The sequence below is a fragment of the Lipotes vexillifer genome, unplaced genomic scaffold (genome assembly GCF_000442215.2).
Source record: "Lipotes vexillifer unplaced genomic scaffold, Lipotes_vexillifer_v1.1 scaffold1276, whole genome shotgun sequence".
NCBI lineage: Eukaryota > Metazoa > Chordata > Mammalia > Artiodactyla > Lipotidae > Lipotes > Lipotes vexillifer.
The window spans coordinates 311,407-337,252 of record NW_006798658.1 but is presented as its reverse complement, the minus strand read 5'-3'; the positions used below and the strand labels follow the sequence as shown (position 1 = coordinate 337,252).

At 35.2% G+C, this 25,846-nt stretch overlaps 1 protein-coding gene across 1 annotated transcript in view; it reads right to left on the bottom strand.

Annotated features, from left to right (window-relative positions):
• Positions 1-25,846, bottom strand: part of AFG2A (AAA ATPase AFG2A) — a 342,792-nt gene that overhangs the window by 235,625 nt on the left and 81,321 nt on the right. The window contains exons 12-13 of the mRNA XM_007470730.1: positions 15,409-15,462; positions 13,428-13,507 (exon numbers count right to left, since the gene is read on the bottom strand). Coding sequence (XP_007470792.1) covers positions 13,428-13,507; positions 15,409-15,462 — 134 coding nt within the window. The remainder of the gene's footprint in view (positions 1-13,427; positions 13,508-15,408; positions 15,463-25,846) is intronic.

Genomic DNA, 25,846 nt, shown 5'->3' with positions numbered 1-25,846 from the left:
CGAACCCGTGTTCCCTGCATCGGCAGGCAGACTCTCAACCACTGCGCCACCAGGGAAGCCCCGCGATATTTACCTTTTATATGGCAAATAAACTGACAGGAATTGGGAATAAAAAAATGAATAAGATACAGACTCATTCTCACATGAACCTTAGAGCCTATGTGAGACAGAAAACTCTTTACAAACCTATAGCAAACGAGATATTTCTGACCTATCTTGATATTTTAAAATATTAAGAATATTTTTAAAACACACCAGCAGGTAGGGAGTCATCACAATACCCATATCTGGAGAAATAGGGGAAAAAAAAACATTTTACTTTGTTCCTTTTGTTCATGCACCAGGTCAATTACAAAGCTACTCCTGAACAAACTACACCTTAATTTAATCTCATTTCGTTGATCACAAAAAATTACTGAATATTGATTTTTAAGAAGTAAACTTAACAGGTCTTAATAGTGAACAAAACCCTGATATTACACAATCAAGCCCCCACAATAATAATTCTCATTAGTACTAGCTGGGATTTACTAAGCTCTGTTCAGAATTGGGAAATATATAATAAACATCTAGGTGGACAATTACAGAGTGAAACAGCATTGTAAGTATATTAAACATATAAATTCAATCAGATACAGTTGAGAGTGGGAGGCGGGGAGAAGAGGGAAAGAGCATAGAAGAGACACACCCCATACCTTTGTCTTAGCACCCACGACAGCAAGTACACCTTAGTATAATCATCACATAATGTATTTAATAATAAGGTAATCAGGATCTCTAAATAATTTAGATCTCAGTGTGCATTACAAGTTCAAAAACTTGACACAAAGGAGAGTAGCCTCTAACTCACACTAATCAGACATACATGATGTTGTTACACAAATCATACTGTCAATTAAATTAAACGGTTGGTCCTTCCAGGTCGTTATATAAATTACACTATCAATTTATTAAATGGTCCTTCCCAATGTCAAAAAGTTTGGGACCAAGCAAGGAGCATCTGGGAAGCCACTGAGATTTGTCTTGGTTAACATTAATTCCTGCAAGTAACCAATTGGCTGGTGCATGGATTTGCTGATCTGGGTCTACTTAAGATTGAACATTTTGAATAAATAGATTATATATCTTTCTAAAAATGCTTCAAAATGTAACTTTTCCAAATGTTAGATAGGAACATTGCTAGCAAAAGCTCTATGGGCTCCTTCATGATGACTGCAAGCATATAAGCATTTAAGGATGCCAACAGATTATATCCAAGGCCTTTAATTGTATCTACTTTGCTAATTAGTTGTGATCCTACACTACAAGAGGCAAAGGAAGGCCACAGGAACAGGTCTTGGGAGAGTCAAGGTGGACTGTCCAGAGGTGACGGCTTCTAACCTACGACCCAAAAGATGAGTGGGGGCCAGACCAGCAAAGAAAAAGATAGGGAAGAGAGAGAATACAGAACACTGAAAATGGAAAACAGTTCAGAGTAGCACAGCACAGCAGTAACGTAAAAATGTAAAATATTAGCAGAGAAAGATAAACCAAGGCTGGATGACAAAGGCTTTATTATCCAAATTACCAAATTACTAAGTTTGGATTTTGTCCTAACATTGATGGGAAGTTTCAAGTAGAGACATGACAAGATCAGATTTATGTTTTTGAGGACTACAGCAGCTACAGTATAGGAAACAGATCACAAAAGGGCAGTTTTGGTATGTTTTCCAGTCCAGTATATAAGAATCTTAGAAGGCTCTACTTCCTCCTAATAACAAGTAAAAAGCTCTATAAACTGAAAAATCAACAATTCTTTTTAGATCCCTCAGAAATGTGAGATCACAGGTACCTTAATCTGTTCAGGCTGCTATAACAAAATGCCACAGACTAGGTGGTTTATAAACAACAGAAGTTCATTTCTCACAGTCTGGAGGCTGGTAAGATCAAGAGGCCAGCGTGGTCAGATGAGGACTCTTTTCCCCTGGCTGGTAACCGACACCTCCTCACTGTGTCCTCACTTACCACTATATTTCTGAAGGCCTATTTGCCACAGTTCCTGTTACCCAGTAAATCATGTCTATCAAGAAAAAACTATAAGGCATACTAAAAGGCAAACAAACATAGTTGGAAGAAAGTGAGCAAGCATCAGAACCAGAGAACCAGCAGGAAGACAGGCCAGGGAGAACAGGGAGCGTTCAGGAATGCTGGAATTATCACACCAGTAATTTTTTAAAACTATGACTAATATGCTAAGGGCTCTAATGGACAAAGTAGACAACACACAAGAAAGGGGCAACATAAGCAGAGAAATGGAAATTCTACGGCTCAAAAAGAATTCTAAGGTTGTTACAACACTATAACAGAAATAAAGAATGCCTTTATTGGGCTCATTAGCAGATTAGACATGGCTGAGGAAAGAATCTCTCCACTTAAGTATGAGTCAATAGAAACATCCAAAACGGAAAAGGAAAGAGAAAAAAAGACTGAAGAAAACAGTAAAAAAGAAAAACAAAAAGAAAAAAGAAACAGAAAAGAAAATCCAAGAACTGTGGACAACAACAAAATATGTAACATATGTGTACCTGAAACACCAAAAGGAGAAGACAGGTAGAATAGAAAAACTATCTGAAGTCATAATGACTGAGAATTTCCCCAAATTAATGTCTGACAGCAAGATCCAAGAAGCCCAGAGAACATCAAGTAGGAAAAATGCCAAAAAGCTACACCTAGGCATATCATATTCAAACAATAGAAAATCAAAGATAAAGAAAAAATCTTGAAAGTAGCTAGAGGACAAAAACACTTCACTACAGAGGCACAAAGATAAGAATTACATCGAATGACTCCTCAGAAAATATGTCAGCAAGGAGAGTAGAGTGAATCCCCATAGGAATGTTATACTACCTAGCACTGGAGAGAGTTACACATACACCAGAAAAAAAATATTAACCTAACAGCGTTACTAATGATAAAGTTCTAATTTTTCTGACCTACCTAAAGGAATTTGTGTAACATAGCTTTAAGTGAATGGCATACTTCCATCAAAAGAAAAATCCTGGGCCCATGCCACATCTAAATCTTATGTGTGCTAGTGCTTGCTTTGCCTTCTTCTAATATGAACTATATTCAAATAATGTCAGAACGCATCCTTAGCTATGTTATGTACACTCTCCCTTCTTCCTCCAGTGAATTAGTAAGACTGCTAGATGTCTTACTGGTAAGTATGAATGTATTAGCTGAACTTGCTGAGAAGTAAAAAAAAATAGCTACTAGGTTTTGTTTCAGATTAGGCAAACATCATTGTGGTACAGTGAGAGAAGAATGAGAGGAAAAATGAAGGGGGTAATTTTATTAGAAAGTGCAACAATTCACTCAATTCAATTCAACTCATTTATTCAATAAACATTCACTGCCTAGCAGGCCAGACATGGCTTTAGGAAATGGGAATGAAAACATTAAGATGGCAGTCCCTACTTCCTCAAGGACCTTAGAGTCTAGCAGGGAGAAAGAAAACTCCACATTCATTTGCTTTTCCAAAATAAGTAACACAGAATAGTTCCTGAAAGACTGATTCAAGAACTCTGGATAACATTTGCTTTCAGTTTAAATCAAGAACTTGGACAGAATAAACGTAACTAAATAAAACTAGATTAAGATAACTGATTTACTCCATCAGTAATGAAGCAGTGGCTCTAACTTATAACCATGAATGCTCATACTATATAGAACATTTAGAATCTTTTATAGAAAGGAGAGCAATCTTATAGTTATCAAAGTTAGGTTTAGCCAGGGCTAGTACTGAATCTGAGCACCATTCAATACAAACTTTCCTACATGGTAACATTTGAAAGAAAAATTAAACAATGATGTTAAGAGGCTAAAAAATGAGTAAGTTTAACAAATAACATAGATTTACTATTATTAAAATCCATATATTGGTTTTAACTCTTCAAACTTTGTAAAACAAAAAATTTGAATACATTTAAAGGCATTCCAAATTTACAAAAATTTTCATCATATAATTCGAACAGTATTTCAGTATCTTATAACCTTGGATTAATGTTTTGAACATAAATCACTGTAGAAAATAACAGATTTAAAGATGAAAGGATGTCACATACAAGCTTTATTACAAGCACTTTTTACATGAGAGCTTATCAGGGGAAACAAAAACAAAAACTATACAACAGTCTTTCAGTTTGAATTTAAGTCATAGATAAGAAAAAAAAGTTAAGGGGCTTTTTAAATGCCATTTTTAGATGCTGAAAGCACACTGACGCACCACCACATTCAATTAACATAAACTAATCTAAAGGTAAGAATGGGTAAAACATTTCACGAATAGAAAAATAACCATTACCATAATCGCTTTAGACACTGAACCCAACAACAAGCATTAGATATGGAGTCCACAAAAGAAACAGAATTAAGCCCAAGATACACTGTTATCAACAAAAGCATAATATTGAATATATACATCCCTAATTCACCCATTCCTCAAAACCCTATATCCTACAAATAAAAAGATAAATAGGAAAAGATTTTTCTAGACTCTCATTTAGCCTTCATCCCTTCTTCCTTTTGGTTTCCTCTTAAGAAGAGGAAGGATGCTAGGGAATTAGAATCTGAAACAATGTTAAATTAGCATGTAATCTGGACAGGGATGGGACTGAGATAATAAAAACAAAAATTCACCTGAATTGTAGTGAAACAAAACAAAACAAAACAAAAACACAGAAATAAAAAAATGGTGAATTTCAGCAGGGATCTGGGATCCATAAGAAAAATTCTAAACCTAAAAATTATAATAACTAAAATTAAGAATTAAAAAGATGAATGTAATAGTAAATTAAACACAACAGAACACAGGATCCTTGAACTGGAAGGCAGGTCAGTAGAAAATATCCAAACTGATGCACAAAGAGAAAAAAAGAATGAATATAGTAAAAATACATATAGAACCCAGTGGAAAGCCTAAGAAACGTATAACTGCAGTCTCATAAGGAGAGAAGTGAGAGAATCAAATAGAAGCCATATCTCAGAAAACACAACCTGAGAATTTCCCAAAATCATCAAAAGTAATCGAAGCCATCAAGAATGGGCTCGGGATTCTCAAATGCTAAAGCCAATAAAATTATTACCAACTAAAGATAAAAAGTCTGTGATCAACATTTAATGTGATCAACAAAAAAGTTTTCTTTGCAGAATGATTTCTGTACAGTGGTTAAAATTAAAAGAGTTACAAACATGATACTTCTGAGTCCTAAGTATCAACTTCCCTAATGAGAGAAACTGTAGATTTTATGAGGCCATCTGTTCGCATAGATACTGTTCATTCACTGAAAATGTTAAGAATACATACAAGTGTTCCAGGTCCTATTTTGCTTTTTCTTTCTTTACCTGATACTGACAAGCCCAATGTGAATTTCTTTTAAAATGAATTGCCATGATTAGGAAACCTCTATACTTGTGAAGGAGCTGGTTTTCCTTGAGGCAGTGAGTATAACCATCTAAAGGAAAATGAGTTTGGGGCAGAAGGAAACAGATACAATATTTATTTTTTATTTTCCCTGTTTTTCTAAAGTTCAGGAAAAATATGAATTATACTCTGATCAAATACCTTGAAGATGATAACACTATGGGAACAATAATTACAGTTCTGGCTCCTTGATAGACACTTCTTTAAAATAAAAAAAAAATTTAAAGGAGAGACAATTTTTATATATTTAAAAAGTCCAGCAAGAGAACAAATACTTAAGCAAGTTATAATCCATGAAAAATAAAATCACATGGAAGACTAGTTTTGGGGTATTTTTGGGTTTTTTTAAATTTTTAATTCATGTATAACTGATTTACAATGTTGTGTTAGTTTCAGATATACACCAAAGTGATTCAGTTTTATACATATACTTATATATTTTGTATTATTTATAATTATAACAAAAATAATTTAATAATTATAAAATAATTGTAATTTTTATATATAATAGTTATATAAAATGAAATATAAAATTATATTAATTCTACATTGTATTATGTTTAATATTTATATAATTTATATTATATTAGTATTTAATAATTTTATATATTTATGATTTTATATTAATTTTATATTATTTATATGTTCTTTATATATTCTTTATATATTCTTTTTCAGATTCTTTTCCTTTATAGGTATTACAAAAATATTGACTATAGTTCTCTGTGTTATACAGTAGTTCTCTGTGTTATACAGTAGGTCCTTGTTGATTATCTATTTCATATATAGTAGTGTGTATATGTTAATCCCAAACTCCCTCCCCTCCCTTTCCCCTTTGGTAACCATAAGTTCATTTTCTATGTCTGTGGGTATATTTCTGTTTTGTATATAAGTTCATTTGTATCTTTTCTTTTTTAGATTCCATATATAAGCTATTTATCATATGATATTTGTCTTTCTCTTACTTCACTTAGTATGATAAATCTCTAGGTCCATCCATGTTGCTGCAAATGGCATTATTTCATTCTTTTTTATGGCTCAGTAATATTCAGAAATATATGCCAAGAAACTCAGAAAGTGAAAGCAAAAATCATTTGATGAACGCCAAGAATCAATAATGCCTTGAATATTCTAGCTGACCACTTCACGATAAACTATGCTGTCAGATTATGATCTATATTCAGCTTGAACCTAACAGTAAATAAATTATTTTAGATTAACAACATACCCTATAAAAGCAGACAGAAATATATAATGAGTTATCTTCACAGGCTGTCCTAGAGCTGTGCAAGCTGCATGTGCTCTGAATAACTGCAGCTTTGTATAAAGTGTTAACACAGAAAATGACATAAAAGTATGTATCTTTCCATCTTGCCATGATTTCCCAGTAAAAATTCCAAGCTAACATAGGCAACACTCGCTACATTTGTATAGTTTTGACTCAAAACACAGTATTAGAGAAACTAGTGATTCTTAAACTCACAGTTCAATTTACCCTCTGCCAAAAGCAATTTTTCAAAGGGAATTTTTTCACAATTCTGGATGTCCCCAGGTTATTGTTATAAACATAATGCAACAAAAGAAAAATAAGGAAAATTAATACATGTAAGTTCAAACTTATTCAAGCTAAAAACTAAAGCCGAGAAAATGCTTCTAAACGTGTCATTTTCTTAAGTATCACAGATCTAGAAATGGTGACAATGAAAACTAAAGTTCTGTAGTAATTATAATATATGATTATACAACATAAAGGTTTTAAAATCATTCCAGTAAAATCTTCATTGATTAGTACTCATTAGGAAGCCTGCTTTGAATTTGGGAAAGAGCTTTGATAATCAGTGAGCTTGGGTTCAATTAGTAAGCCTTACCATTATTTTTTGTGTAATCTTGTGGAAGAGTTACTTAACCTCTCTGAGACTCAGTTTTCTCAATCAAACGTGGAAAGACTCATACCACCCTCAAAATTAAATAAATGTATAAAGGATCTACTGATACTTAGCACAAAGGAAATGTCAATAGATAAGAGTTATAAGCATTATCATTATAATGATCACCAGTATACCTGGCTTAATGAAGAGATCTCTATAACCTTTTACAAGTTATCCTAACAAATTAAACTGAAAAAGGGGTGTCTGGCACATAAACGTTAATGAAATAAAGCATGAACGTGATATATGATTGAAGATTTTCAGAAGCCAGGATAGCACAGGTCAGCAGATATATGCAGATTCACATTGCCAGTTCTCTACTGAGCTTTGCTTAAAACATGGTAGAAAGTATCAAACTTCCTTAAGTTCTTCCATAAAAGCCACCAACATAATTCTAAGATAAAAACTACTCCTCTTAAGCCCTTCATAACTATGTCCAAAACAGTGAGCCTGATAAATAAACTGCTAAAAGACACTTTGTTTATACAAGATGCATTAGTAGGAGACTGCTATGTCCTGGCAATGAGAATTCTTCTTATTTCATTAGCTGCTCAAATGTAGTGACAATTTGGCTCCTCAGGGTCCTCAAGGAACAATTTATTTTGTACAGCAAAAAGTTCCAGATAAGGAGAACTTTATACTTTCTCAGATATTTTTATACATGAAAAATGACATTTTAAAAAACGGCAAACCTTCTAAAACAGAAAAAAACAGAATATACTGTAAGACTGTGTGCTCAGATGCAAAAATGAAATAGAGTGAGAAGAAAATCTCCACTTCCCTGGTTTCTTAGATCTATACCAAAAGAAGTTCTCTTCATCTGTTTTATCTATCCTCTTTTTGTATCTTCTAAATGAACTTTTTTGGGGGGGCGGGTGCGGGGGCGAAGTGGAGGATAGGTGGATACTGACTCAGGCTCTTGATTTATAATGCTCTGTGACTACAGACACATAGGATTTGAAACCCAGTGATTTGCATGCTTGCTTACTTGAGAAAAGACTCAATTTGATCCCCCTACAATAAAATAAATGTGATTGAATGGCCTTCTGGCAGAGGGTAACACGGTGATCTTTCTACAAAATTAATTAGTATACCAAGGACGTACACAGTCTTTCAAAATGTTTTGTCACTGATCTAATAAGCATGATCTTCTTTACTATTGCTATCCTCTATTATCCTTTGAATACTGTTGCTATCAGCTACATTAAAAAGAACATTTATCATTTCGGTACCCTCAGCACAACTGACAAACTTTTGTGACTCTAGACTCACTTTTAAAGTTAGTGTGTACAAAAACTACTGAATTTTTTTGAAAAACGCATCACTTAGCACTTCCTTAATTCTTTTCGGAGCTCTTTGACAGGTGAATGTATTCCAAAGCTTACAAATGATTCTTTATAATGAAGATGTTGATGCTTCTATGAACGTAATGCAGGTGACAAAATTCCAAAAGACAGTCTCAGTGTTTAATTTTAAAATAAAATTAGTTCACAAATGACACTAAAACATGGTGAAATCATACTCTGCTAACAACCAGCTGAGTGAACCTAATCTCTAGTTTCTCTGAGGCTTCATTCCCTTATTCAAAAACTAAATGTCTGGGTTTTAGCAGAGTGCCTTCTCTGCTAGGCACTGTACTGGACATCTGAGGTAAGAGGATGAAGATGTTACCGTTCCCTTGAGGATTTCATAATTATTGGCATGTATGAATGAGGGAGTTAAATTAGGTAAGACATATATACAGGTCTTTCTAGTTTAAAAATTCTGTGTTGGTAATACGGAGCACGTAACTTATTTAATTCATTATTTTTTTTTAATTGGAGTATAATTGCTTTACAGTGTTGTGTTAGTTTCTGCTGAACAATGAAGTGAATCAACTATTTGTATACATATATCCCCTTCCTTGTATTCAGAAATGTATTGATCTAGTCAAGTGCCGTTAAACAGAAAGAGGTGAAGCTCATACTGGTCTAATTTGCTACTTGTTGAGGAGAAACTGGTGGCTATAATTAATGTTGAAGATTAGGTGAAGGGAATTCTTTGGATTCCCGTTATTCATGTTGCCTTTGCCCTTTATTTCCACAGATCACTGATAGCTAGCTGGAGTAGCATAGTGAAACTGTTTTATGGACTGAGAAATATTCTTGGCTGACTTTCAAAGCCACAGTAGGAAACAAAATCCATAAAACTGACATCCTAGGAAATCAAAACCAACTCCAAGTTTAAGAACAAATGTATAATCACTAACATAATGAAATGATTTTACAAAACTTTATTATCTGCTAGAGATAGGCAACACAACAATGGAAAAAATGTTCAGCTATAGAAAGTACTGAAATTAGACGTTTCCAAAAGATTAATTTTCTTTTCCCTTCGGAAGTCAAGCCCCTTTTCCAAATTATCCTTGTTCAAAAGTAAGAGTGCTGTGGACTGAAGGGACTTTATGATATCTTTAAAAAGGTCAGGAACCTATAGCCAGTCTAAATCTGGCCAGCCAACTGTTTCTTATTTGATTACATATTGTCTATGGCTACTTTCGCACTGTAGCAACAGAGATGAATAGCTGCAATAGAAACTGTATGGCCCAAAAAGCAAAAAATATTTACTAACTGGCCTGTTTCAGAAAAGGAATGCTAACCCCTATCTTAAGGAGATCTCACCACCATGATGGTAATTATTACATTGATTTTATTTTTCAATAGCAAACATTTCACAAAAATGATATTTATTTCCTTTCAGCTCCTGCAATAAAATAAAATCCCCTATCATCTCTTCATATGATTTCTAAATTACAGGCCAACAACTCATATCAAATTCAAATTTTAAAATGTTTTTCTAGTATAATTTTTAAATGTCATAAAGAATCCCAAATGGCAGGCATCTGAATTTGTTTCTTAAAATCTACTCCCCACACCCCCAATGTCAATATTCAGGCTTGAAAGAGACCTAAAGAAGACTAGTCAAACATATACTATCAACACTCTGAACACAAGCACTACTTATGATAATTTTCTTGGTGCATGCAAAATGCAAGCTAATTTTCATTTTAAAAGCAAGATAGCTACAAATGACCTATATGTCCTATAACAACAAAAAATAACTCCCAATTTCTAGTAAAATGTTGCATCAGGCCATCTGTCTAAGGAAAGTCATTAATGTCAGCTGGTGAGGATGATTCCAAGATCCACTGACCAGCTGGAACGTCCTAGACAGAGGAAGTTGTTCTAGGAATCTCTAGGTTAGTCTAGTGGCCATTTCCTCAGTCAGAGGAGGCCGGGCCAAGAGAACACAGTATATGGGGAATCACCCCATCCTTCTTCACTTCTGGGGACAGAAGTGTTGCCTAAGAAAAGAGTGACTGATGATTTACCGCCCAGCGTGCTCTCCCCTCCCCACTATAACCCTGAAAAAGGTACAAATTTAAACTAGCTGGGAGGCAGGGCAGAATACTAGAACCAACTGTGTAATATCTTACTTTGCATTAATGCAGGGGCCTTTTTATGAATTTTTTTTCAGCTGTAAAGCACTTAAAACAGTTTCTAGAATACAATAAGCACTAAATAAATGTTACCCAATATTATTAGCTCAGTGTAATTCAAATCTCTTCCCTACGTCAGTGCCTTACTCCCTACCATAGTATCCATTTTCCAAAGAGCTATGCTACTTTAACAGCATTTTCAATTTTCCAAATATTTACAGATTAAAGCACTTTGCAAAGGGAATCTTACAACATTTCATCCAACTCACAATATGAAATAAGACAAAAAAATCTTATTCAGAACACCCATAATTTAAATGGGCATACAGAAAAAGAGAAGTAAATATCAGGCTTACTTATTTTTCAAGTCCCAAAGAACTTAAATGGGGCAGGGAAGAGGAGAAAATAGTGGTTGTAAGTAGACACTTTTATAAACATGAAAAATCTCTCTTTCTGAAAGCACAAACATTTCTAAAGCTAAGCAAATAGTATGTCTATACTCTATTTAATGTGCAGACTGCAATCCTCATTTTCATGGCTAATTTGAGTAACTTCAAGTAGTCAAAATAATTGACGTAACATGCACAGGATAGTACAAACTAGTATATATCATAAGTCATGGCTCAATCTGTTAAACATCTTAAGTGTGGAAATCCAAATCTTGATAAGAAGAAACAGTCGTCTTAGGCACTGTCATTTTTGGACTAGTCATATTATGAGTTGGATCTGAATGTTATCATAGAAAAACAGAAGAAATGAAAGCAATGAATATTCTACAGCACAAAATTATATAGAAAATTTCTAGTTTATGGAATTTTTAATTTTTCTATGTTTCCCTATGTTTCTATGTTTCCTATGTTCCTATATTTCTTTAACAATGTATAAAGTTGGTTTAGTATTTTCGGAATTTCATACTTTTGCTATCTATCAACAGCTGTGCTTTCAGTTTCTAGAAACTGTGTCCAATTCAAATAGCTGCAGAACAAAAATATACGTGTGAAACTTTTGTTTGTTTTTGTTTTCAGGTTACAGCACTCTAACTAGATAAAACAATAACTTTCTAGGTTAATGTTGGCCCATCACACAATTATGGGGAAAAAACAATCAAAATATCATTCTATGAGATTCTTATGGCTATAAAAACCAAACTATATAAGACTTAGTGCAGCTAAAGTACAACTAAAACTCTCTACTTTGGACTATTAACATTACATTTGGTAGTTCAGCCTTATCTTTGTTTTCTGAAATGTCAACTAACTTGACTGAAACTTCTCTATGCAAAGGGAACTACACAGAATTTACCTGTACTTTATTTGAATGAGCCACTGAGGAAGGGCTCACAATATGATGAAGACTACTAGAGGAAATGATATCTAGAGGCTGCAAATTATTAGCATCTCTTAATACATTTGCAAATTCCTACTGAGTCAAATTGCCTACAAAAAGTTTATTTCTACCAAGTGCCTTGTCTGGTTTCTCACACCATTACCTTTCAAAGGCATTTTATGAGAACTCTGCTACATATTCCACCTCCCATTTGGTTCATATTTAACAATGTTTCCCACCCTGTCCCTCTCTAGGCTCCAAAAACAGACGCCTCTGATGGCACATAAATGTGGCAGATCACCTACTTCAGTAAACTTCCCTGGCTTCTTTTTCTTCTCTTGCAGTCAAGGTGAACTTGAGCTATTTGCAACCTTTTGTTGCATCTCACTTCAGAAGTAATAAAAGCACTCATGAACTCCAACTCATAAAATAACAAGATTGGTAGGTATTTACAGAGTATCAAATGGGTGGGGTAGAGAGCAGGGCAGGCTACCTCCCAATGTTTCCTAGTGACAGTTCATACTCTCATCTGATTAGGCAGCTCTACCTGGTAAAGAAGAGAGCAGTATGCCTCTTATTAAATTTAACACTGAGACTTAGAAGGTGCCTTCTGCCATCACTATAATTATCATCAGCAAAACTTTTATAGTCAATGTATAATCAGAGGGTTATGAAGAAAACACACAAAGAAACACTCTCCAGCATGAAGTACCTGTACCATGTATTCCTTAAAAGACTGTAAATCTTTGTACAGAAAAAAAAAAAATCACACTTGAAAACAGTTTAATATATATATACACACACACACGATATGTTTGATATGATATTATAAATAATCCTCTTTATTGTCTGACATTCAGAAACAAAACTAATAATAGTTTTATTCTATTGTAACTATATTTTAGGAAACATGACTTAATCCAGATAATACAAAAATCTGTATAATAACAACTTTTATTATAATTGGATTCTACTCTATCACATAATTATGCTTAACTGAACTTTATTTACAGTTTTAATCACATGTTAATAAAAACCCAAATTTTTATAGGCAGTGCAGGGGGCTCTCTTTAGATAGTAAACTATAAAAATTAGCTCAAATGCCTCAAATGCATATCAGTCTTAAAAAAAAAATTATACATGAAAGTACTACAAAGTGATGACGTGAAATAATTTAATTCCTCTACACTGTAACTGGTAATATTTAATAGCAGTCCTATTAAATAGTTCTTACCTGCCCCTTTCAACTGCTAAGGCATCAAGTTCATCAAAGAAAATGATGGAAGGAGCCACTGCTCTCGCTTTTCGGAAGATCTGGTGGAAAGAGGGCTACATTAGCTAAAGATCAGCAAATTCCAGAAAACTCCATAGCTAGTTTTAGTTTGAAAATTATATTTAGAACCAAATCTATTATGTACCAGTAAACCAGCCCAATCACTTTGTATACAACCTGTAACAGATGTATACGCACTTCATAATGGATGTAAAAGTATCCTCTTCCACGGTGCTTACTTGCAAACAGAGACAAGACACCAACACATATTCTTAGAGGTGTGTAGGAGACAATTTGGTTAAGTAATCAAACAATCTCAGTTAAAATCCCACCTTCACCACTTGGTAGCTGTGTGACCTTCAGTGGGTAACTTTATTTTTCTAAACTACGATTTCCACACCTCTAAAATGGAGATTATGAAAAATGCCCGCCTCATAAGTTTAAGAAATGAATTAAAAAAGAATGCAGGGCTTCCCTGGTGGCGCAGTGGTTGAGAGCCCGCCTGCCGATGCAGGGGACGCGGGTTCGTGCCCCAGTCCGGGAAGATCCCACATGCTGTGGAGCGGCTGGGCCCGTGAGCCATGGCCGCTGAGCCTGCGCGTCCGGAGCCTATGCTCCGCAACGGGAGAGGCCACAACAGTGAGAGGCCCATGTACCGAAAAAAAAAAAAAAAAAAGAATGCAAAGCACTTAGTATAATGCCTGGAACATTTATCTAAAAAAATACATATTTAAAAGAAAAATCATAAATGTATAAAATCAGCCAAAGTTTAGCATATAAAATACTCATAAACCTAAAAGTCACACACTTTGCTCATTTCTCTGAAGACTGTATGGAAAAAACAGCTAAAACTTGGAAAAGCATAGATAGGTTAGACCTGAAGTCAATCAGACTATCAACATCAAAGACTGGCCAGCCAGCCACCGGGAAAACATGTGGAAATGGGCTAGAAAACGTCAGCATAAGCAGAAAGAAATCCAAATGTGTGTAACCTGTAACCTAGGCCTCCATTTTCTAGCCACAAGTATGATGACCATAAGAATACACAACAGTCACCAAAACCTTAATAGTAATAAACACTACCTTTTTCATATTTTAATCAATGAGGTGCTATCATTATCAGTTAATGTTTTATATTATAACCAACATCTACATTTCAAGAAAAAAAAAGAAAGAAAAAGTAACTTAAATTTTTTTCTCAGATGCAAAACAAAGTATTCCAATCTCTAAGACTCTTGGTTGATACCCACATGTGTCATAAGCAGAAGACCATCCGTTCCACTGCTATTTATGTGTTTTTGTCCTTGCTTAGCTTCTGTGAGGATACGGGGTGCCTGTGCGAGGCAGGCCAATCTTTGCTTGGGAAGCCGAGACTTGTGATCAAACTGCTATAGTTACCCCCACTTCAGTGCCTTGATTTTGCATGAACTTCCCAGTTATGTAGCTTCAGCAATATGGATTAGCCAGTAGGCCAATCAGGCACTGGCTGTAAAATTTAAGAGAGGAAGGAGATGCACTTTCTAAATCACCAGTCAAAGGTAAAGTAAAATAAGAAGAGTACAGTGACATTTTCATATACTAATAAGCTTATCTGATTTAAAGGGCTACCTGGTTTAAAGGATTTAAATTTCATTCTGACATCATGCATTCTTTGTTAAGTTTAAATATATCCTTATTTTTTTTTAATGAAACGCTGACATTAGTTAAAAAATATTTGGTAAAACTAAAGGCTGGAAATATTATGATGTTTAAAAGCAAAAACAAAGAATTGTAGATGACCAAAATTGCATTTAAAAATAATATTTGCCTGAAGAAAAAATATACCACTAGAATTTAGATTTGGAAACTTCAAAATCTATAACCCCAAACAAAATGGAAACCATACAGGACAGAAGCCTGGTTCTCCTATGCAGAGTTCTACTTTAAGACATAATCTTCTTACCTCTCTAACTGCTCTTTCAGATTCACCAACATATTTGTTCATTAATTCAGCCCCCTGAATGAAAAGAAAACAACTGTTCAGTGTCTTTATAAACTCAAACACATGTATGTCTTTCAATAAAAGAGAAAATACACACATAAAAGAAAAAGAAGAAAAAAATAGACAAAAATCAGCTTTTAACTAAAACAGTTCCTCTAGCATGCTTATTTTTATTGGGTATTATTTATGCCTCAAAAATTAAAGCCATTCTGTATTCCAAAAACTACACATCAACACAGTGACTGTGACTAAACATGATAGTTTAACATCTCATTCATCATCTGTCTACCCATCCATCCATAATTTTACTATATATCAGGAATGGTGCTAGGCATTGAAGATAGAACAGTTAATACTAGATCAACAGCCCTCTCTGACAAGAAGCAAGACCTCAGGGCTAATTCTTTTTATGACTCCATGATAATCCCTGAAAATGGAATGGGAATCACGTAATCAATGACATTATCTTCGTCCCTGAGTATTTCCAAAATAAATGCTACTCTCCAGCTCCCTCCTCTCATTTGACTTGGCCATGTAGATGCTGACTTTATGGATCTGCAGGGCCGAACAAGCTCTTCTCAGCCACTATCCCAGCCAAAGGAGATAACTCCTGCAGACAAAAATCTTAGGACCACCAACAAAGCTAACCCTCAGTCAGTGTATCACACTGTGAAAATGACAATGACCCTTGTTACCCTCCATAGTGTCTATTCACTCAGCCTCTGTCTGAATCTCCCTTCAGATATCTGCCACTCAGCACTTCATCCAGTTGATGGGAAATCTCTTTTCCCTTGTGTGTCCAGCTATTTTAGAATGAGTACCAAGAATGAAAGGTGTGGACTTCTAGTAATAAAATCTACCAGTTTTTACTAACTGGCCATCAACAGAAGAATCCTCATAAAAGTGGCTGGACTCCCAGTAATAAAGCACCTATCACTGATTTAAAGATACACTTTTTTTTGGACATTCAACATTTCTGAATAGTAAGATTTTTCTTAAGTACCTAAAATATTATGTATAGTATGAAATGGTAGGCTTTCATTTTTACCACACACCTATCTACTTTCTCATGCTAGTTATCACCTCACAAGAAGTCATGGGATTAAAAAATAAATAAAATAATAATAATAATAATAATAATAATAATGCTGCCCTGAGAACCACAACTCTTCCCTTCAGATACTGGTATAAAGTTTATTGTACAAAATGCCAGATGTCTTTCTCGGCTATGGGCTTTCACTCACTGTTCTTCCCAGCATCTGGCTTCTACACAATTCCAAACCCATTAGACATGTATGTGTGTGCTTCTCTCTCTGCACACGCATGCGTGTACGCGCACACACACACACACACACACACACACACACACATTATTTTGAACAAGATTCATGTTCTATCTCAAGCAAATTATGGGTCCCAACAATTTACAGTATATAACTAGACACTAGCTTGAGTATTTCCGAAACAAAATACACCAATTGAATAAAAATCGGACTGATTGAAGCACACAGGCAAACCCTAGCAGAATGTCAACTAATGCTACAAATTGGTACGGGCAATAGTTAGCTTCAGATAAGACACCTTATTACAAAGATAACTGTTATACTATATAGCATGGCAAGTGCTAGGATAGAGGGATGCTTAGGCGTCACTGAAACATAGAAAAGCAACTGCTTGGAGTCAAGGATGTTCCTAAAGAAAGTAACATTTCAGGTGAGTGTGCAGTTGATTTACCACCCTCAAAAATATGAAATACATCAGGATCCAGAAATAAATCAAAAAGGTCTCTGATGAGCTAAAACAGGTGTTGATATGCACTTTAATGGTAGAAGAGCTCTTAAGATTTTAGAGTTCACTGACTTTTTCAGTTATATACAAGACTAACAAACTTGAGTTTGAACTGATCTAAGAATTTATAACAGGTGGAGCTTAGGGGGCAGAGAGAATGCAGCAACAGTAAGGCTACTTAAAGTGGGAGGCCAGGAGCATGTCAAAAACAAGTTTAAACTTTATCCTGTAAGCAATGGGAAGAGTCTTAGGGGAGTTAACTGATAATAGGTGTATTAGAGAAAGATGATTCTAGACACCATATAAAGGATGGTTGGGAGGAACATATGAGACCAGAATGGCAGTTATGAAATTCTTAAAACAGCAAAGGTGAGAAATGATGAGGCACAGGCTTAAGGTAAAACAATGGAATGGAAATGAGAAGACAGCCACAAACTATTTAAAAAGATAAAATCAACTTAATTTGTTGTGAGTAGCAAGATGTGAAAGAGAGAATAAGAGGGAAGGAATACTGATTCAAATTTGACTTATACTATTTCTGATGTTCACAATGACTTAATTCATGAAGGAAAAAAGGATGCTCAATACATTCAGTGTAGCAACTCTCAGAAATATATATCTCATTAAAAATAATCCATTCAAGACGATTAAAATTAAAAATTTTGTAATCATAAACATAAGTGCTAACATTTACTGAGTATTTCCTACGTGCCATGAACTGTTCTAAGCAATTTATATATAGATTAATTCAGTTATGTAAATGACAAAGAGATGCAGAGCTACTATGATGACTTTCCATCTGTGAGTAAATTAAAGATTCACACAAAATCAAAGGCAGGAAAGATCAGAAACAAATATCCAGCAGCTTAATTTCTTTGCTGACATATAGAGGCACTGAATCATTCATTTATTCATTCAAGGAATATTTATTAAGTGTCTATAATGAGTTTATGGTTTAATAGATTACTAAAATAATCTTATTCTTAAAATATAACAATAATTATATTCTTAAAAAATAAAAATACAGGGGCTTCCCTGGTGGCGCAGTGGTTGAGAGTCCGCCTGCCAATGCAGGGAACATGGGTTCGTATCCCAGTCTGGGAAGATCCCACATGCCGCGGAGCGGCTGGGCCCGTGAGCATGGCCGCTGAGCCTGCGCGTCTGGAGCCTGTGCTCCACAACAAGAGAGGCCGCGATAGTGAGAGGCCCGCGCACCGCGATGAAGAGTGGCCCCCGCTTGCCACAACTAGAGAAAGCCCTCACACAGAAACGAAGACCCAACACAGCAAAAATAAATTAATTAATTAATAAACTCCTACCCCCAACACCTTAAAAAATTTTTTTAAAAATAAAAAAATAAAAATACAGTGAGAAAAAAATATCACAACTATATAGAGAATGCCACGAAGAGAAGCAAAAATAAAACAAAGATTCCTTCCAGGTAAAGGAATCAAGGAATAATCCTGAACAGCAATGAGATCACAACTATGTCAGGTCATTTAGAATGGACGGAGGGAGTTAATAAACTAGGATAGAAAACTAGAAGCTAACATAAAGGAAACGGTCAGATAGAACGTGGAAAGAGAATTTCTGGAAGCACATGCACAAGAAAAGGTTTCAGGGCAACATGCTGGGAATAACTAGGTGTAGGGTGAGAAGGGCAACACCACAAGGGACAGAGAAAAGGCAGTGTAGAGTTTGGGAGCCATGGGGTGGTAGAGACAGGGACAGCACAGAAGGACGAGGGGACATCAGTACAGGGGTTTGTGGTGGCAGCCACCTAGCATGAGATGTCAGAGATCAAGAGGGGTAAGGAGACCTTCCCCACAGAGGGGGGCTCACCATGAGGTAACACTCAGAACTTAGTTTCTAAATTCTCCATCCAAAGGTATGCAAATTGCTTTAAGAATCTTATATTATACATAAAGTGGTATAGTATTATTTGAAGGTAAATTGTAAGTTAAGTGTGTGTACTATAAATCCTAGAGCAAGTATTTTTTTCAAAAGAAAAACCAAGAGGTTTAGCTATGAAGAAAATAGGGGAGATAAACTAGAATACCAAAATATACTCGACTAATCCAAAAGAAGGCAGGAAAAGGGGAAAAAAAAGAACAGATGGGATAAATGAACAAAAATTGCGGGCATAAAAATGTCAAATTACAAACACGCCTGAGGAAAGGAAGATAATTTTTTAATATTTTTTTATACTACCTCTACAATGGTGCTTCAAAAATATTGAAATTTGATAATATGGTAACAAGTAAATAGATTAGAACATATGGGGATCAGGGTAGAACAGTCAAGGATAAGAGTAAGAAAAGGATAGGAAGAGCTCAGGCTGACAAAATCCAGCTGCTCCAAAGATACTGCCATTCATCATGTTCAGCTGAGTTATCTGATAGCATCAATAGAGAAATCCTTAAGTAATGAGAGGGGCAATTTTACCTTTCTGCCTGATTTTCTGAGTAATCTAAGTTGATACATTAGTAAGTTTTATACAACATTAACAAGGTTAATTATAATGTTCCCCTCTCCCCCCAAGAGAAAACTCTCATCTATTTCTTATGTGTGTTTTCCTATTTTCTTTAAAAATAATCTTTTCAAAATTATTTCACAGTAATAAATTATACATACTGTAAAAAAATTAATATTTGAGGCTAATTAGGGGGCAGATGCTTGAAAAGCATAACTAACATTTAAAGGTACTCCTAAATCTGACTGAAATTTACCAACAACCAAGGAATGCATAAATTATCTGTAAGCAAACAAAGTTATTAAGAAAACTTGCTTTGGACAGTGCTTTTGATGACTAAATATTATTTACAATTAGTATGTAAACTGTTTGTACATCGATACTTAAACTGTCTCCAAGCAATCATATTTACACAACAGAATTGTTTTGAAGCTAATTCCCCAAAGATAACTACAGAGTGACCTCATCACCAATGATTTAATTATCTTAATTTCTTAAATAATACAATCCCAAATAGCTTTAACTTGAATAAAGACAAACAATGAAACATTAGTAATGCCGAGACACAACATTCTCACTTTTTAAAGGATAAGATCCCACATGTCGCAGAGCAGCTAGGCCTGTGAGCCATGGCTGCTGAGCCTGCGTGTCCGGAGACTGTGCTCCGCAATGGGAGAGGCCACAACAGTGAGAGGCCCGCATACCGCAAAAAAACAAACAAAGAAACAAAAAAGAACATTGAGAGAATTGATCAAAATATTAATGAAAAAAATCAATGACCATTAAAACAAAAAAAGCAATTTTAAAATAGCTAGTAATGTTTAAGTTGTTCATGCCCAATGACAAACTTCTATTTCTAGGTATGTATACCCTAGAGAAACTCTTGTACATACACACAAGGAGATATGTACAAGAATATTACTGAAGCATTCTTTACAGCAACAAAAAAATTAAACCTGGAATCTAAACATTAATTAAATCTAAAAATTCATTAACATAAAAGTGGGTAAATAAATTGTAGTGTCCTTATAAAATATGAAGGGCTGGACTACAGAGACAGTTTGGCAGCAGGAAGACCAGCAAGAAAGTTATTATACAGCCAAAATCCATTGCCTTGTACACTTACAACCAAGAGTAGAGAGCTCCTAATGTTTTGCCAAATTTTCAAAGGTCATGGAACAGTTGTAATTTTCCCCATTGGGTATTAAGATCATTTTGCATGGTTTCATCTTGCATGACCATTTTTAGAGCCCTGCACTACAGGGCAAAACAAGGTCTGCCCATTTATAATATATAATATAAATTATACTTTTACCCAAAAGGGACTTTGAACAAAGAGTTAAGAAAGTAAACAACAAAACAATTCGGGCCCATTCAATAAAAGAAGCTTTAGATAATCGGGAGAATGGATTTTTGTTGGAGAGGGGTTGGGGGGGAGTGAGGAAGGGATAAGAAAATTTTATGCAGAATTTCATTCAGTTTAGGGTGACTACTTAGGCAAGTGTGACCTAATAAAAATCAGAAAGGAAACTGCTGGTGTCACTGTTACTTTATTATCATGCAAACTCTGTATTACTGTTACTGTTCTTCTAGCAACTCTCCATAAAAGTCAATGGTGTAGGGCTTCCCTGGTGGCGCCATGGTTGAGAGTCCGCCTGCCATTGCAGAGGACAAGGGTTCGGGAGGATCCCACGTGCCGCGGAGCGGCTGGGCCCATGAGCCATGGCCACTGAGCCTGCGTGTCCGGAGCCTGTGCTCCGCAACGGGAGAGGCCACAGCAGTGAGAGGCCCGCGTACCCCCCCCCCCAAAAAAAAAAGTATGATACTCATAGAATGTTATTCGTGGAAGGGCTTTAGGAGAATCATTTACTCTAACTTATCTCACTTAAAACCTGAGGAAAACAAAGCCCAAAGAAGTTAAGTGAAATGCCAGAAGTCCCAGAAAAGTTAAATGACAGAAATGATGACAAGAATACAGGATTTGAGTTCCCAGACTACTTTTTCTAAAAACTATGATGTCCTCTGTTTTCCAAGTTCTAAAATAAAAATAAAATTAGAAAAAAAAAAAAAAGGAAATGTCCACTTAAGATTGTACATGGTACCAGCAATTCAAATTCAAAGGTATTTGGGGGAAGAGATCAAGTGGCAAGGGCAAGTTCTAACTCTCAGTAAATGGCTGCTAGCATGGGTTAATTTGAAAATAAGGATTTTATTGATAACCATTATAGACAAGAGACCATTAATATCTAATTATAAGGGTTAGGTACATATAGTATGGTCTATGAATCCCACATTTGCTCTTAAGTTATTTAACTCTTTTAAAAAATAATACATGAATACCTAGAATGGATAAGGTTGATGAAACCTGATAAGGTTATTTGTCTTCTAATTTTACTTACCAAAATAACTATGTTATGTTAGTCCTGCCACATTTCGCCTGCCTAGGTAAGTGCTTCATTGATAAGTGTGACCAAGAAAACCACCAAAAGTAAGTTAAGTACCATAATTGGCTTGTTTTGGGGTAGTGTTATTTTTAATTTTTCCATGACCAAGATTTCAAGTGTTCAGGTTTATAAAACAACAAAAGTAACATAAAAACATGTAAAAATCTGTCCAACTGTTCTGTTATATCTAGGGAAAAGTAAACCTGACTTATTTTTTACTGTGTTTCAGTATTTTACACCGCATCAGTCACAAATTCAAGTACAATATTTATACCTCATGCTCTTGCAATTTTGCCCCTTTAATCACTACTGGGATTTTTCCAGTCTTCTCAAGGGCTTTTTAAATGTGTCTGACACCTGCCTGTTGCTTTTGGCTATTACAATTCAAATAAATCAAGGTTTTATAAGTTCCCGAATGTCTAGGGAAGGCAAGTTAACCCAAGCGTTAACTATGGTTAAATGTTATGGAATAAGCTCATAAAAACCCAAAGTCACATGAGATAGAACTATATATATGCAATGTGAGTAAAGGATCTTGAAAATTAATAAAAAGTACAGCATCAGCACACAGAGAAAGCCATTTTGGGAAAGCACTTCAAAGAGTTTGAAAACAGGAATTAAGTACTAGGCAAGAAATGCCGTGGGCAAGTAAAAACTCCTAAAAAGTGAGAGGGTCTGGCAGAGAAGGAAATAGAATTCAAGCTGTTTTCTCAAAAAGTATAATACAAACCTTCCCCACAATTCATTTATTCAAGAAAAGAAAATGACACATTTCTTCAGAACTTACACTGTGGGCACCAAGCTGACTACAGTTAAGCTAGCTATAAAGTGCGCTTGTGCACATCCCCCCAGAAAAATCCCTTATATTATTAGTGACCACTCTCATGACTCTCAATCTCCTTTACTGACTACTGTGCACAATCTTAAACACGAGGTCTCAACTTCCATGTTTTAATCTCTAGAAATAACCTTTCTCTTGAGCTACAAACTCGTATTCAACACCCTTTTGGACATTTCTGCCATATTGCTCTAAAGGCATTTCAAACTCCACATATCTAAACCCCAATCTGGTACCTGCTCTCCCACCTCCAACCTACTTTTCCTCCTCACATGCTAACTCTTCCTAGAGTTGGGGTATTTCCATCTGCCAGTCATTAAAAGTAAAAATTTTAATCAACTTTGACTTCTTTCTCATTTCTCACATACAATTAATCATCAAGATTCTAAATGCTATCCATTTCATTATAACACTTGCTTAGTCAAATGTCTCTCTTACTGAATCATGAGTTTATAGATAGCAAGGAGACCATCTAATGCACTTTGTTTACCATGTACAGTGCCAGACATACAGAAGGTGCTTAATATATATTTGAATTATTGTTGCAATACTAAAACATTTACAAATATTTTTAGTGTTATAGACATGAAACTGTAATATTTATTAAACATTAAATTCCATTCACATAAATTTCATTCAATTAAATTTCATTCAAAAGAGATTTAAAAGAAGGAAAAAATAACTAATCTCTCTCAGCTGAAATCCACAAATAAAAATTGAACTGACACAACAACAAAATGTTCTATTATTAAGTAAACTTCTTGGAAGTGTAAAAGCATTCTTTTCCTTCTAAATTTCTCTAGGTCTTCTTAGATTCCAAATACTAAAGGTTTCGTTATTATTTGTTAAATATATTGTCATTTTTTACTTTTAGCCACGTGTTATAGAATACTTTCATGTCAAGACATTAATCTGATACAAGCCCAACTCAAAAAAAAATTTATTAACATATACGGTTTTAATATATGATGTCTCAAATTTAACATGTCACCTTATATGGTGCACAAAATTTAAGTAAATTCAATCTAACTTCTACATAACTTTGTGATACTGACCATGACACAGTAACTATTCTATTTGTCCTAATAAAAATACATAATTATTAGTTATTCGCTAATAGCCATTCAAACATTGATAAAACTAACTATATGTCTTTATTTAACATGGATGCTAATAACTGTCAACTTAAGAGTATGGGGCACATAAGACAACACTATTTGGAGACATCAAGATTTTTTTAAGTTGAAAAAAAAAAAAAAAAACCCTAATGGAAATTAAACAGAAACTCAAAAGGTTTCAGACTCCGGATGAGCCCAAATAGCAATAAACTTGTGGAAGGAGAATAAAGAGTTAGAGTCCACAAAAGGCATGAAACTGGACATAGTTCCTAGTGAGACTCTAAATTAGAAGCTGTACCCAGGTGAAAGAAAAAATAACTAAAACACTAAAAGAAAGTATTCTTTAAAATGTTGGGGTCTGGGGCCAGAACCAACACACCTTTATAGGCTTCAACTGAGAACTGCAGTAAAACAGGCAAGCTCAGGGAAGCCTCAAACCCAGCTTCTCTAGCCAGCTTCCTCTCAGGGCTCTTCTCAGTCACTTTCCACTATCTTGCGGAGCATCAACAGAGGGGTGATGAATAGGAAAGGTCTCCTCCAAAGCCCTCACCCAAGGAATCGACAATCTCCCTGTGATTCTGCTCCTTCCCTGCATTCCACTCATCATGTACAGAGCAGTACAGAACACTTGAGCTGGCCGTGTTTTTTGGCCGCACTGCGTGGCATGCAGAACTTCCCCAACCAGGGATGAACGTGCCCCCTGCAGTGGAAGATGGAGTCTTAACCACTGGACTGCCAGGGACGTCCTGAGCTGGCCTTTTCAACTCCAGTTACGTTCACTGAATCCAGACATAATATGTATGCCCTGATACTGACCTTAGAACTCTTATTTAATTAACAGACTTTTTTGTTTTGGTAAAGTTTAAGGTTTACAGAAGAACTGAGCATACAGTACCAAGAGTTCCCATATACTCATCCCTACCCCAACACATGCTCAGTTTCCCCTATTCTTATCATATATTAATATAGTGTGATACATTTGTCACAATGAACCAATATTGATACATTATTATTAACTGAAGTCCACAGTTTACTCAGGTTTTCTTAGTTTCTACCTAATGTCCTTTTAGGATCTCATCCAGGAAACCACAACAGTATATTTAGCTGTCCTGTCTCCTTGGGCTCCTCTTGGCTGTGATAGTTTCTGAGACTTTCCTTATTTTTCATGACCTTGACAGTTTCAGGAGTACTGGTTAGGTACTTTACAGAACGTCCTTCAATTTGGGTTTGCCTGATGTTTTTCTCATAGGTAGACAAGGATTATGAGTGTTTGGGAGGAAGACCTTGGGAAGGACCATTCTCATCGCATCATGCACGGGTACATACTAACAACATGACCAATCGGTGTTAACCATGATAACCTGGCTGAGGTAGGTTTCTCTACTACCAAGTAACTCTGCCCCTCCCTCCTTTCCATAAGGAACCCTCTTGTAAGGAAGTCATAACTATATGCAGCCCACACTGAAGAGTTAAGTAGTTATGCCCTCTAAAACGTCTTCACTTACGTTTTAAATATAATCCTCTCAAAAGGCCTATAGAGATGAAAAAACTAAGTCTTAGAGAACGCATTTAAGGTTACAGAGGTAAAAAGTGCTAGTGTTAGAAATCAAACCAAAGCTATCTGAATCCTAGCTTAATGCTCTTTTCATTGTAACACACTCAGTCTCAAGGGCACAAATTATATAGTAATAGGTAAATTTCAAGCTTCACATTATTCAACCACTAGTCTTTTTCCCTA